Genomic DNA, 15574 nt, shown 5'->3' with positions numbered 1-15574 from the left:
AGTGGCCTCAGCGCCAGGGCCCACTAGCCAAGCAAGGGCAGGGCCAGATCTGCCTTGTCCACTGCTACAGTCCCTTGACAAGCAGCACATAGTAGGTCTTCAGACCCTTGACAAAAAGCACATAGCAGTGTTATGAACTGCTCTCAGAGTGATGTATCTATCTGAAGACAGGGTCTCCTTGGCAGGGGTGGGGAGAATGTTAAACCCGCCCATGCAACATTTTTGAGAACAGAGGGAAACAGCTGAAAACCCCAAGTCCTGATTTTTTAAGACCCTCCCTCAGTCCACAAAAGCATGTGTTCCCAGTCGCAAGGGTAACTCATGGCTTTGTAGGGCTGGAGCACTTTCTCCTTTTCCTTAACACGTGCTCCTAGCTGGGGCTTTGCACACGCCAAAAATCTGCTACAATTAGATGCAGGGTCACAGCCGCTGAAGCTCAGGGGGGGCTGCCCTCCTTGGTCACTCCTGGCCTTGTAAGCACCATTTCTGAATGTCGAAGTGATGTCCTTGGTGCTGAGTGATGGCTAGAGGGAAGCCTGTTTTCCAACAGAGGACAGTCATTATGTGAAGCTTCGGCGCAGCCCATACGGTGAAGGGGATTGCCACTGCCCTCTGCTTGGGAAGATCTGTGCCTCTCTGACCTTTCTATGTATCTGGGTAACGCCCCTTCCAAAAGTCAGCTTGGGTCACACCTGCCTCAGGATGCTGTCCTCCAGTCCCATACCTGTTAGACCTGGTGACCTACCTTTGTGCTCTTAAACCTCCTGCACTTGACTCTTTGATAACAGGACTGCTGACATCAATGAGTTACTTGTGCCCTGGGGAGCAGTCTCTGCAAGTGACACCTGGCTCTGGCTCCAAGAACTGTGCAACGGCACAGCGCAGGCAGGATGCATGCCGCCCATTCCTCTTCAGTCCCATGGAGAGCTGTGCTTGGGCTGAATACAGCTGGATACACTGTGCATCGTGCCCCAGGAGAGGCACCCCCGTCCCCTGCCACCTCACATCCTTATAAATGGATTGAGAGGAGACAGGAATCACTTGACTGAATTGGAAGTGCCTGATCTTTGCAATCTGGATTAAAGTCTTCAGGAAGAGCAGCTAAAATTCAGTCTTCCTATCAGCCCTGCCTTCAGCCAGAGGCCTTGCCATTCTCCCTGCAGGGACTGCGGGTTGCTAGGTTACCTGTGAGTGAGCTGTAAGGGCTGTGAGCCAGTCAGATTGATTGACTGATCTCCATAGGGAGCTTTCTATTTGCTGGGCATTATCTCATTTATTCTCACAACAACCTCACGAGCTATAGCCCTCATTTTACGGATGGCAAAACTGAATGTAGAGAGACTCATCACTGATGTCTGCAACTACATGGCAGGGATGAGATTCAAACTCAGACCAGGCTTCTTCCAGAGTTAGTTCTCATCTGCTTCCCAGTACTGCATCTCACGGCCCTACAATGATGCTACCATCATTACTTAACTCCTCAGGTCCCCATATCCTCAAAGGCAGAGCCAATGCCTTTGATCTCCGCATCCCCAGATGTTCAGTGAATATTGGTTGAGTGCACAAATGGACTGATTTTATATTTCGTCTACCCACAAGGCCATGCCTTCATCATGCTGTCTTTTGATCCAACCCAGGAGAAGAGTAGAAGGTACTGCTCTGAAGACCAAGTGAGCTACAGGGTAGGGGTCAAGTTCAACGACACTGAGAAACATCTCAAGGCAATTCCCAGATGAACCGAAGCTCTAACAGGAGACCAGAAGAATGGAGGTTTTTTACCTCTCAGTGCCTTGCTGATGGAATTTCTTTTTTACTGCATATCCCTCTCTAATCATCTTTAGCTGATAGCTTATCAAGAAGTTCACATTTGGCTTCTCTCCCTCCCAAGGTCAATAGGAGGGTCTTGCTGTGGGCTGGCTGTGAACATAAATCAAATATATTACAGAGGAGAGGGAACAAACTGGGACCGTGCCCAGTCAATGAATGATTTCCCAAGTACCACGGAGGAATAGACCCCGGGTGCTGGTTGGCTTCTCTCAAAGCCTGGCGTGAACATGTCACCAGATAGCAGTGTGACACTGGGCAACTTATTTCCACCCCTGAGTCTCCTCTCTTGCCCCAAAACAAGGCTCATGAAAGTACCACCTCCGAGGGTCATGGTGAGTCTGGCCCCGCTCAGGGTAAGCCCTCATTCAATCCTTGTCAGCTACCCTTACGGTTATTATTATTGTTACAAAAGCTTGTAAAGGACGCGTTGTAAGTCCCGTGAGTGGTTCCACTCTTCAGACTCCATCACAAGGAAATTATTCAAAAAGACATGAATGTATACCCGCAAGGATGTTTACTATAGATTGATGTTAGTTGGTTAAAAATGTTTAATCTATAAAGTAAAGTCTTTCTGAGGCATTTAAACTGGACTCATGGAAGAATACTTGAATTTAGATAGATGCTTGCACCTCTTACTGAGCAAAGAATCAAGGTAAGAACAGCTCACATGGTATGATCCTATAGTTGTAACAATGATTACAATATGTGAGTAGAATGTTTTCTATTTTCCTATCATCATCATACATTGATTCTATAATGAGAAAAACACAAATAAAAGTTACTTTTAAAAAACAGTGGAAATTTGTTTTGTTTGTTTGGGGGCTGGTGGAGCTTGTGTTTATGGATGCTTGGAAAAATCAGCTAATAACTGCTTATATCGTTTCTACAAGCCAGCATGCTTCTGAGTGCCTGTAAAGACCACCTCATCTACATCTCATGACGTGCTGCTGAGTATACAATAGTATTATTCCCCCTTCTACAGCTGAGGTGACTTGGGCACAGACAGAGTGACTTGTTCACGGTCACACCGTTTGGAGGTACTGGAGCTTGAAATTCAAGCCCCGACAGTGTGGGCTGGCCCACACTCTCCTGCCCGAGCTCATTTGTGTCTGGAACAGCTGCATAGGCATTCCAGAGAATGTCTATTTAAACTCTATCTTAATTGGTATATTTATATATTTTAAAGGTATATTTAAATCTCCACAATGACTTGGTATATACAAGATACAGTTATCTGACAGTATTTGGGATTAATAAAAAGCCACTTAAGCCTTGACTGGGGTGGCTCCTTGAATTCAGTGCGGGCCTGAGAACCAAAGGGTTGCTGGTTCGATTCCCAGTCAGGGCACATGCCTGGGTTGCGGGCCAGGTCCCCAGTGGGGGGCACGCAAAAGACAACCACACATATTGATGTTTCTCTCCCTCTCTTTCTCCCTCCCTTTCCCCTCTCTCTAAAAATAAATAAATTCTTAAAAAATAAGATTACTCTTGTGAAACCGTCCTTGGCACACTGCAGCCCTCAAGGCATGACTGTTATCATCGTGACTAGTGCTAACTGGGGCGGGGTCTCTGAGTGGAGAACATTTATTACTAGAGATCAGGTGATTAACTTCTGGCTTATAACAACTTTGGGTTCCTACAACACATACTCCCTAGGAGGGGCTTCAGTGAACATTTAAAAAGCCATTCACTTTTAAGTGAAGATCTTGGAATAAATGTCTTCTTAACATCTCTGAATGTAGACTTGAACTTCCTTCACTCTGTTGTTTATTAGGAAGCATAGAGGTCTGTGCTGGGGTTACTCTGAATGCACACCGGGGTCTATCTGCTCAGATGAAGTTGGATAAGCAGCTGCCCTGGTGCATCCGGCTCAACGGGGTACCCGGCAGTCGGTGTGACGGCAGGGCTGTGCGCTCGGGCCGGGACGCTAAGCCAGGACTGCAGATTTCAAAGGAACACGTAACATGTCCCACGATCACTTTTTTAAAATAAAGACAGTTTCAAAGTTGAAGTTTGGGGTGATCCTTTTCTACTTGTGTGTCTAAGGCAGGGGATGTGAGTAGGTGTTAGATAGCTCACGTGATCAAACCCTACGCTATTCCTATCCCCCTCTTTCAAGCCTGTGGATTAATTTAATTGAAGAGTAGCCAGAACGTGTGAGAAAAACGATGAAAGCGAATACTGTTCCTATTTGCGACTAGTTGTATACATTCATTGTGATTTTCCTCAAAAATGTGCAAACAACGCAAAGCACATAAATGAAATGAATATAAAGACCACGTCGTCATCTATAGTCTCTCAGCGCTTGCTTTACTCAAAACAGACTCCAGCTGGTCACAGATTTCCTTTCCTTTCCTTAAAGAGACAGCAATTGCTAAAATGAAGAAAAGCAGAAAGAGTATGGTTGCGCATACCCACATTTCAACCACTCAAATGAATAAACCTTAATGTTTTGTCAGATGTGTTTCCAGTCTTCGTGAGAGCAATGCCGTGGGGCATGGGAAGAAGCTGGTCTTCCTGTGAGTGTTCTGTTATGATTAAAACAAGTGCGCTTTAACCTAATTCTTCGTCCTGTTCTCCTCACCTATTCCTAGAAGTGACCCAGGAGTTTCGGCTCTCTCCGTGGCTCTCCATGTATAATATACACACATAACAGATATATACAGAGATTAGCACTGTAACCATAAATACAAATTTGGATTATAAACTATACTTATGCTAATACAACTGTCACTCTATCCACTTATATATGGGGTTCTGCGTAGGGTCTCGTTGGAAGATAAAGGTCTTTGGAAATTTTGCACACTGCTGCACTACAGCACCTCGGAGACCGTACGTCGTGATTTGGTGCTGCCCCCTCTAACTAGTCCTGTTTCCTCAGTTTCTGTCTTTCTCTTCAAGTTTCACATATGCAAGCATCCCCCTCTGGAAACCCATGCCCAGTGTCCTTCACGCAGCCCGTCAGGACCAGTTCGCTTGTAATACCCAAGCCTTTCCTGAGATTTCTCCTTAGCTCTGCCTGGTGGCTGCCGCCCAGGGGGCTACCCATCCACAGGAGTGGCAGTTCTGGCTCCTGTTAGGATGCTACCAGGCAATCACAAGCGTCTCTTAAAAAAGACCTTTCCAAAAGCACTTTTAATCTGACACAGGAAAAAACCAACCAACCAACTAAGACTCTCTTGGTTTCACCAAATCTCTCTCTATACCTGAAGCTCTTTTGGAAAGTAAGGGTCTGGAAAGCCTGCCTGTAAAAACACACCTCCCTTCAAAGCGAAGTTAAATTGCTATTCGATGTGCTGCCCTGGAACTTCCTCCCCTGGGTGCTCCCAGACCACAGCTCCATGGGAGGGAGGGTGTGGTCCAGCGACAGCCCCTCTGACTGGTTAATGGGATCCTGGGGGCTGCAGACACGGTGCAGTGGAGACAGAACCAGGACACTCAGAACCCTCGGGTGACCTGGTGTCCCAGGGACTTGGTTAGTGCCACCTCTAACTGAAGCTGTGTACAGTTCACTTGCTTGGGCAAGACAAGAAGAAGGAAAAAGAGAGCTCATTTGCGAAGAAGGCTCTGAACTAGAAAGGGATAAACTGAACTGGCAAAGGCTAACACCACTCTTCGCCATCTATAAATTTACTTTAAAAAAAAAGTCGTTTAGGGGAATTCTGCTGATGAAGACAAACAAGAATGTTTGCTTAGCTCATTTTGTCTTGGTCCACACATGCCTGATCTGGTCAATTTGCATTTATTGGGAATGATCTTGGGGCAATTTGTGGTCTCTTAAAATAGTTCCCTTCTATCTTTCTCTGTGTGGCTAGTTTTGCTTCCCATCCTACAGATGCATCTGTGAGTGCAAACATCCTGGCGTCTTCACCGGGTACCAGGGATGACAGCTTGGGTTTCTGCCAGTGCTGTGCAATCCCCAGTATCTCCCTCTAATCAAACCCCAGGAGCTGTGAGCTCATCCCACGCTTCCAAGTTGCCTTTGGAAGTCACTGGGCTCCATCACTCTGACAGATGAAACAGGCATTTTTAATATTTGCTAAACAGGATGACAGAGAAGCTGAAGGCTCGGCAGGGCTCCCAAGTGGTAACAGCATCTTCTTGTCTCGGGTTAATCATGCACCTAATTTGCCAATTATTGACTTGTTCTCACAAAGGATTTCCCTTGGCCTGACCTATCGGTGGCAATCAGTGACAAACTGTCACTGGGACCTGCTCACTGTCTTCACCACCCAAGATCCTTCCTGACTTGCAGCCACCGCCTCTGAGGTTTCCTCTGGTGTCTTGCCCTGCAGCCGGGTCAGTTGGTTATTCCTTTTTAAGAGTCTGACCTGTTTCCTCGCTAGACCTGGGGTTGAGCAAAGCTGACACTGTTTGTAGGATTTCAAATATCTGGCAAGATGCATGAGGTCTCCTTACATACACGGCTCCCATGAGAGTTCAAGCTGGTAGGTTATCACGGGCTGAGATCAACTCTATTTTGTTGGTCCAGGTCTTAAACAATGCAATGCAAGATAGCAACATGCTGCAGCTGAGGGACCATATAGCATCTACTGTTCAAAATGACAAAGATTAAACAATGATAATAATATCCTGTTTATGTGAGGGAGCAAGCAATTGAAATGGGAACTTGCATGTTGCAGGTGGTAGGGACTTTCAGAGGACAATTCGGCAATTTGTCCAAGATCCTTAAGGGTCACTTTTGGGAGAAGAATTAAGGGTGTACACAAAGACTGGCCATGAGAAAAGGCACCCCAACATTTTATTGTAAGCGATCAGGGCTTTTCATTGATGTATCTGGCGGTCCTCCTACCAGGGACATCATAGGATTGTACCTGTGTCCCACTGAAGTTAGGATGTGACTTGCTTTGGTCCATCTGAGAGGAGTTTAATGGCACATGCCATGCCCAGGCAGCATTCTTAGGGACTGGTGCACAATTCACTACCTTCTCCTCCCTTTGCTGCAGAGAATGGCTCATGTTCCTGGTAGCGGAGTGAGGCTGACACTGTGTAATGAAGCCCAGTGCTCCACAAGATGAGTGTGTGAAGCAATGTAGTAATCAGTTCTTAACCACAGTACTTCTGACACTTTGGGGTGGAGACTTCTTTGTCCTGTGTGTGTTTAGCGAAGCCCCCGAGCTCTACCCACCCAACTTCCCCAGCAACCTCTTCCCCAGGCAACATCAAACCTATTCTCATACAAACCACTCCAGGGTGAGGTGGAATGGACCCTTGGTTGAGAACTGACTTTCTGAACAGGCAAGAAACGGCCACTGTGGTATTAAACCATTCAAATTCTGAGTGTTTTTCCTCTTGCAACAGATACGTTTTATTATGTCAAATTAGCAAAGGGGAACTACTTCAAATAATGGGTACTTTTACTTTTTTTGTTTCTGTGTGTTTAAATTTTTTTGGTCATTGAAAACAGCCTGTTCTTTAATAAAAATAAAAGAACTAGAAAATTAATTGTATTTTAAATAGCTATGTGTACCTAATTGCCTATTTCTCTATAGTATTTGCTAGGGTCATGCACAGTTTCTTGGTACACGGATGTCATGCATAATGGTATCTTTATACGGTGCCTTGGTTTACAAAATGTTTTCAATCCTACCTTTACTGTTGTGGTGTAATTACAATGGTGTGAGGCAGGTAATACAGGTAGACAAGAAGTCTGAGGCTAAAAGAGGATAAGGGACATGTTCTAAGGTCACCTGGATAATATGTAGCTGGGCCTTCATCCTCATCTTTCATCCCTTTACTCTAGGACTTCCTCCCCTATGCACATTGCCTTCCTATCACCATTTTTCGCCACTTTCAAAGAAGTCAACCAGGACAGACTCTGATTCTTGGGAAATTTAAGCACAGAAGAAAAGATTCTCTGTGTTCTTAATATCCTGGGACATGGATACTAAACCTTGTAGGCTCTTGGTCAGAGCGTGATACTCAATAAAATTTAAGTATAGCCATTACATGCGACACAGCGAACAGAATTTCATATTCTCTCCCCTCCCCACCTCTTTCTCTTTCTCGCTTTCCAGCTCAAATGAGTCACCTTGGCGAGACTGCCAATCCCCACAGAACTTATGTTCCTTGATAGGATATGCCAATGGAAGTGAGAAATTCTATAATGAGTTAGTCACCTATCCCTGCAAAGAGCTAAGCACCGGCTCCTCAAGGAAATGTAGCCCATCAAACAGACGCGAATGCATGTAACGACGGTAAATGGATGTGAGAATGTGTTGGGAGTCATCCTCCCCTTTTCCTCTTTTAAGAAGAGCCCCTGAATTCTACCTGTCTTGTTCATTTCTAAGCATCTGCACTGTGTCTCGCTTACCTGACCCTCCAGCACACACTCGTCTTCCAAACTGGCAGCTGGACCGAAACCCTTCAAGTACATCAAGCCATGCCTATTCATTTCTCCTCCCTTGGCACGTAAAGGGATGGTCCCTGGAGTGGAGCTATTTTGAGAAGACGATCACTAGGACAATCACTGGCTTGGCAGGAGATGGACAGTGTGGTGTAGCCCCAAAAGCAGAGAAGACACAGCCATTGAGGGCTTGTGTCTTGGATGTCAGGACGGCAGGGAACCCGGGTTGAGTGTGTTCGCCTGATGTCCACTATCACACAGTCACAGAGGGTGACCTACTTGATTTGCTGTGACCACAGGCTTTTCCACAGCACTAGCTGCTCGGAGCATGCAGGGGCCGGGGAATAAAAGTTCTTTGAAATAAGTTTGGGAAGAAGCACTCCCCGCAGGCCCCTGCCCCCAGGAAGCTCCCTGTATCCAACTGGCTGAGAGGAAAGTTAGGCTCAGCTGTACCCAGAGGCATGTTCATACTTGCTTGAATAATGCCAAAAAGGCAGATTCCACCCCTGCGAGTCCTTAACTACACTACCAAAGACTGGATGGCACCCGAAGGTCAAGGGGACCACCTCACAATTTGCATGAACTTCTCAGGACAGCACACCACCATCTGGCCAGACGTGACAGAAAGGGGACCCCGCTCGGTTAAAAGGACTTTCTGCTGCTGAGAATCTCTGAAAAGCAGTTGTGCTTTGGGTATCAGCAGTTCTACGTGGTCAGGGCTCTGTTAGCTCATCTCTGGCTACTCGGCACCCAGACCAATGAACCTTTTTCTGGATGCATGGATGGCGGTCATACTGACTACTGCTGTCCATATTGGTCCCTATAGCAAGGCTGTGTACAGTAATAAAAACCTCAGAAAAGGAATAGTCCCTTTACGTCCCTTAGATCAAGAGAAAGAAATAGTAGCCTTCTCGCTTGAGTTTTGCTAATAGATTTGAAAGCTTTAAACTCTTGGCATTGAGTTTTCCAGATGACCACACTTCCAACACATTTATTTAAAAGTCAGCTTACACTGGATATAATGGGAAGTGAAGGACATTTTCCTCTACTGGAGTATTTTCCTAACATACTCCTTCATGTACTTGCTGGATTTGAAAGCAAATGAAGGCAAACCCGATTTGGGTTTCCTCTGAATATACAATTCTTATTGGGAAAGAAACCCAAGCTAGTTGGGTGTGAATTTATCCCAAGTGTTACATTTAAGTCCTGACAGGGACAAATTAAAGGAAGGATAAGAGAGAAAAAATCTATCATGTAATCTAATCTCTTCATTCCCGACACAAAGTATAATCTTACTTTCACAGTGCCCAAGAATTCCCAAGGAACTTAGTTTGGGGGAGAACAGGGAAGTCACAGAGAGACAGCTGCTGAATTTTGTCTACTGGGACATCACTCTTTTCTCGGACAGTGGGATGTCTCCTGGTGGTATTTTAACAAATTAATCCAATAAACCCGAACGCCTGAACATAAAGGACCCAAGGATTCGCCTCTAGGTTCAGCAGAGCTGACTTCATCAGGTGGGGATGTTACTTTTTCGGAGATGTAATTCATATAACGCCAACTTCATCATTTTACAATCCAGCCATTTTCGGTATATTTGCCACGTTGTGTGACCATCACAATCTAATTTCAGAGCATTTGCACCACTCCCCAAGGAGACCCCATACCTATTAGCAGTCAGTCCCAATTCCATCCTCTCCGGTCCCTGGCAATCACCAATGTCCTTTCTGTCTCTGTGCATCTACTTCTTCTGGACGATAGAGATGGAATTATATAATATGCGACCTTGTGAATGTGGCTCCTTTCACTTTGTGTAATGCTTTCTAGATTCATCCATGTTGTAGCATGTAGCAATAATACTTCATTCCTTTTTGTGTGTCAATAATAGTTCGCTGTATAGATAGTTTGCGTTTTGTTTATCCATTTATCAGTCCATGGACATTTGGGGTGTTTCCACTTTTTGGTGATAATGAATAATGCTGCTCTAACATTTGTGTGTATGTTGTTAGGCTAAATGAGTTCTCTGTGTGTGTACCCCCAGAAGTGGCATTGCTGGGTCATATGGCAATTCAATGCTTAACTTTTTGAAAGGTTGTCAAACTCTGTTCTACAGCAGCTGTACAATTTTCAATTCTCAACAGCAACATACCAATTTACTGAGGCACCAATGTTCCAACTTCTTCACAATCCTGACAACACTTGTTACTGTCTGTCCCTTAATTATAGCCATCATAGTTGGTGTGAAGTGTCTTAATTTTTTTTAAAGCCATGATTATATTAAGCATAGTCATACCTGGGCGTGAGATGGTGGAAGTCCCCTTCTTATGTAAACACCGAAGAGAGCATCCTTCCCAAGGGAGATGTTGAACTTTAGGAACTGGGGCTGACTGATGTGAATCTGTGATCTCCAAAACACGCCTGGTGGGACTTCCTGGGTCACGCGCCGACCGACCTCCGCTTCCCCGCTGTCTATGCTGCTGTTCTTCAGTGACCAGGACACTGTGAAACGGGGATCGACATCAAGTCAGTGACATCTGTATATCTGAGTTGGCTTTATATCTCTGTTTAATTGTATGCCAGGATTGAAAAAAAATATTAAGATTAAACGCATAGCAAGTCCCTCTTTAAGTCACAACTTCAAACATTTAGGTATTAAATACCCGAGCATCTAAAATATTGGCGTAACACTTTCCCAAACTCCTGTGCTGATTAAACAGAGTAAGAAAGGGAGTCTGCTCAGTAGATGCAAAGATTCCAACAATAAAAATTGTCAGCGGAGAAGCGGACAGCGATATTAATTTGGCCACATCGAATTCTCACAGCCTTTCTTTCCAGTCACAAACAAGTCCCTTATTCTCTGACATTTCATACATTTTAGAAAAGGAGCAACAGTAATCAGACATCGGTCCAAAGGAAATAAAACGACTCAGCAGAAAATGTGGGCTTGATCTCAGGCAGATCTAACACTGGGAGCAGCCCCTTCCTTGGGCGAGAGGGAGGACTCCGAGAGCCACGCAGAAACCACGACGCTCTGCCGGTGAGAGCGAAGCGTGTCTGCTGCGTCATTCGAAGTTGCTTATAGGGAAAATATCAGTTTCCCGTACTCGGTACCCTTTGTAACTTTAACAGCAGGAGTTCCGGTGCTTATTTCAACTTGGTAATAAACCAGCCAGTGTCTCCTGCACTTCTGAGGACCCTTGTTTTATCATGGTTGTTTGTGATTCCTTCAAATGGATTCCAAACTTGAAGAAAAAAGGATCAATCTCCTACTTTCTTGAGAACTTCTAAAGGAATGGAAGCCAGATTCAAGGAGACAAGACATTTTTGTTTTGAGGGTCTTTTCACTTTTCAATGGTCAGTGGGATGGCCTCATTGACCTGAAAACTTTTTCAGCCCGGTAGGCAAAGGACGGGAAATAAACTCCCCTCTGCATTCTCTATTGGATGGACTCTTCTGAAAATATTTACCTATACATGGCCACTACAGGTTGCAAAAGGTTTGAATGGTCTGGAGAGGCTGTAAGATTCCTGAGGACCAGTAGGGCAGGTGAGTGAAGCTGTCTTACTTGGGGACCTGGCTCTGCTCCTACCTAACTGCTCCACCAAGAGAAGGCTGGTGAATGGCCTGGGGCTAGTTTCTCCATCTGTAAAATGAAGAGGTAAGGGTTTTTAGCTCTGTGGAGGTTTTCCATATCTAAATTATAAGAGAAAACCACAGGGTAATTTGAGAGTCTGAAGTTATTTTTTTTTCCTCTTTTCTTTAGCAGGAGAGGTGATGATTCATTTACAGGTAGCTCAATAGTGGATGCAATGAAAAGCCAGCAGGGGCTTAACATAAAGGAGGGGGAACGCCGGTTGGGATATTAAGAAGAAACTCCTGACCTTCAGAAAAATAAAACTAGAGAGTGGGCTCCTATGGCACGTTTGGAGGCTTCCATCATATAACATTGTTAGGAAGAAAAGAACCTTGGCCCATGTGGCTCAGGTGGTTGGAGCACTATCACGTAGATGGAAAGGTCACAGGTTTGATTCCCGGTTGGGGCACATACCTGGGTTGCAGGCCTAAAACCTGGTCCAGGCACGAATGAGAAGACAACTGTTCAATGTTTTTCTCTCTCTCTTCCTCCCCCCCTCCCTCTCTCCCTGAGAGCAATGTCCTTGGGTGGTGGCGGTGGTGGTGGTGGTGAAGGAGGAGGAAGAGGAAAAAGAAAAGAACAACAACAACAAGAAGAAACCACCGGAAGTCCTGAGTGGTTCAGATGTGTAGGTGGGGACTAGATGGCTGTTCCTCACTCATTTTCATGTTGGCTGATGGACATGGACGCCTTCCCTACAGGGGGAAGAGCAGTGCACACCGGGGAAGAGCAGTGCACACCAGGGAACAGCAGACACTGTGCGTTGACACTGTCTTGCCTCCAGTCTCAGCTTCACTCCTTGCTGCATGTACCAATTCTCTGTGCCTGGGTTTTCTCATCTGAAGAGTTGGGGCACCATTATTATTTATTTCATAGGAGTTAGTGAGTTAATCCACAGAAAGCCTTTAGAATAATTTTTGGCACAAAATAAATACTAAATAAAAATTAGCTATCATCATTATTATTCTCTGTGAGGCTCTAAGCCTAAATCGTGTTCTTTATTTTGTTAAAATAATGACAATTCCAGGGGGAAATGCTTATTATCCCCAGTTGATCAGAAGCTCTGATTATTTTAATTTGGCAACTAATTTGTAGTTAAAAAATGCTGCTTTAGACAGTCCCCTCCTCCCCCTAAATTAAGGCCTTCTGGGGGAAGGGGTGTAATGAAAAGACCCAGAAAGGAAAATACGTGGTAGAAAGGACCCCTGCAGAAGAACAGTTTGGGGGCCTTGGAGAATGACCAAAAGCAAGCCCAGTAATTGCAGTGTGGCAGTGAGTTAGAGAAATGGGCAACGGGGGCACGCACAGTGACAGAGGGAGACTCGACCTGGTGTGGTGAGCCTACGACACTATACGGAGGATGTGCCACAGAACTCTATGTCTGAAACCCACTGTGATTCTTTAACCAATGTCACCCCAAGACATTCAACAAAAATTAAAAAACTAAAAAATCATTTGAAGAAATTGGTGACCTTTACGTTGAACAGGATGGTCTTTCCTCCACATCTGTCGGGCTTTCAGGGTGGCTGGGTTAATGACAGGATCTGAAGAAGAGGCAGGAAATCCGCCCCCACGAGCAGCTAATCTGCTGCTGGAACCTAAATGGATTTTGATAATGTCAAGTCAAATGAGGGTGCGGAGGTGCGCGGGCAGCCCGCCTCCACACGGCGCTGGCTCCGGGGAAGTCAGACGAGGAGCTGCAGGGGTAGGGTTCTTACATAGGCGGGACCCCCTTCTTTCGCTAGACCCCAGCTTCAGGACCCTGACTTCAGCAAATGAGCTGCTACCCTCAGTGACTGCAGGCTGTCTTCCCAGCTGTCACATGTCCCCCTAGGGTTTCAGATGCTTCCCTTCTTTAGGTCCCACACACAAAAGGAGGCAGGGAAGCCATGTGATGATGGAGTACAGGTTTTGCAGCCAGACAGAAGTGGGTTCAAATCTCGACTCTGGCTCTTCTACGCTGGATGACCTCCAGAAGTTGGCTTAACTTCTCTGGGCCTCCATTTTTTTTTTTGGTTTTATAAAACGGGCCCGGTGAGAGCTGCTCTCTCATGGGGTGGGAGTAACAAATGGAAGTGCAAGCAGGACTTAGTACAGTCCCCAGCACACAGAAAAGGAAAATGGATGCTAGTTACACGGAATTAAATAAAGGCATGAAAAACTATATGGGAAAGCATTTGGCTTTCTTTCCAGAGTAAATGGTTTTCTGAAAGAAAAACACTGTGTATGTGTGACATATATGTATGCATACCTTTACATGCATTTATATGCATGCGTATTTGTGTTTATCTTATCTGTGTACCGAGAGGGAGAGGAGAGCATGATTCTTCTGGAGTCGACTTAGTGAAGGAACAAGCTTAAAACTGGGAATTGGCATCTGTTCCCATTACTGATTGTTGGTGGGACCTTCTAGCAGTGATTACTTTATCGATGAGCTTACTTTACGGACAAACCTGCTGTACTGAGTAACACGGAAATTAAGGGCCATGTCACCTTCCACACTGAAGCTCTCTTTTCCTTTACACCCCCACCCCCATCAGACTTCCCACAGCATTTACACTTAATTCCACAGCAGTGTCTGTTTTTAGGCATGAGAACTGACTTCACTCACCTTCCTAAGTCTCTTCATTAGACACAGTGCCGCCTGAGGTCAGGCAGTGCCGTGACTTCATCTCCGGTCTCTGTGGTTTGCACCTGGCAACCCCTGGGCGCTCTACCAACACTTGTTGAAGTGACTCAAATTTCCCTGCCCATCTGATGGGTATTTTCACCCCACCCCTGTGACAACTGGGTGACAGGAAAGCCTTAAGGAAGACTTACTTTGCAGAGTTGCATGTGAACTGAATTTTTTAAAAGTACCTTTTGAAAGTTCTATGAGGATATTTCTCATTTAAAGGAAACTTCCATTAAGTGGATCCTTTTGAAACTCACGAGTAAACTCTTAGTTTATCTTTTGTGTAAAATCCTACAAACAAATGAGCAAACCAGGAGAACGGGAGGACAGTGAAAAGGCATTTAGATTAAGGACCGAAAGTCAGGGCTCCCAACCCTGGTGCTTAACGACTGTCAGCCTTTTGTGGAAGGAACAGGGGTATAAATAAAGTATGGGGTCGAGCTCCTTCCCATTAAATAGCTGGCCAGTTTAGGAAGGTCTAGCTTTCAAAGACTCAGTGTCTTTAGCTACAGAAAGGACGCTTTGAGTGGTCTGGACTCAAAGATATCTTAAGTGGCATTTCACTGTAGTCTATGGGTGCCTACAGGTCGAGCCAGGTGGGTCCCCTCTGGGCATATGCTACAAAGGATGGGCGTGTGTGTGTGTGATGCTGGCAGAAGGGAAGGTGACTTCACTTGTAAAAAACTCGATTCAATTAACAAGTTATAATTACTGTTAAAAGCTACCCTGACTGGTGTGGCTCAGTTGGTTGGGCAACACCTGGAAAAGCAAAAGGTCACCAGTGAGATTCTTGGTCAGGGCACATGCCTGGGGTGCAGGCCTGGTCCTGGCGGGGGGTGCATACAAGATGCAATTGATTGGTATTTCTCTCTCTCATCAATGTTTCTCTCGCTCCCTTTCTCCCTCCCTTACCCTCTCTCCAAAAATAAATAAAATCTTAAAAAACAAAGCTAGTGACTGCTTTCAAACCGAAGTCTCCAGATGGGCAACTGTATTATGCTTTTGCCAAGAGGGGTTTTTACTTTTTATACACACACACACACACACACACACATGCTTTTATACATGAAAT

At 45.4% G+C, this 15574-nt stretch overlaps 1 protein-coding gene across 2 annotated transcripts in view; it reads right to left on the bottom strand.

The window, feature by feature from the left end:
• The window catches only part of TENM2 (teneurin transmembrane protein 2), a 343633-nt gene that overhangs the window by 164771 nt on the left and 163288 nt on the right, over positions 1-15574 (bottom strand). For both annotated transcript variants that reach the window (XM_037040640.1, XM_037040701.1), the window contains exon 5: positions 10488-10693. In XM_037040640.1, the coding sequence (XP_036896535.1) occupies positions 10488-10693 (206 nt within the window). The remainder of the gene's footprint in view (positions 1-10487; positions 10694-15574) is intronic.

Source organism: Sturnira hondurensis, unplaced genomic scaffold (assembly GCF_014824575.4).
Source record: "Sturnira hondurensis isolate 20B ecotype Veracruz unplaced genomic scaffold, ASM1482457v3 Scaffold0000022, whole genome shotgun sequence".
In the NCBI taxonomy this organism is placed as follows: domain Eukaryota; kingdom Metazoa; phylum Chordata; class Mammalia; order Chiroptera; family Phyllostomidae; genus Sturnira; species Sturnira hondurensis.
This window is presented reverse-complemented; position numbering and strand designations above follow the sequence as displayed.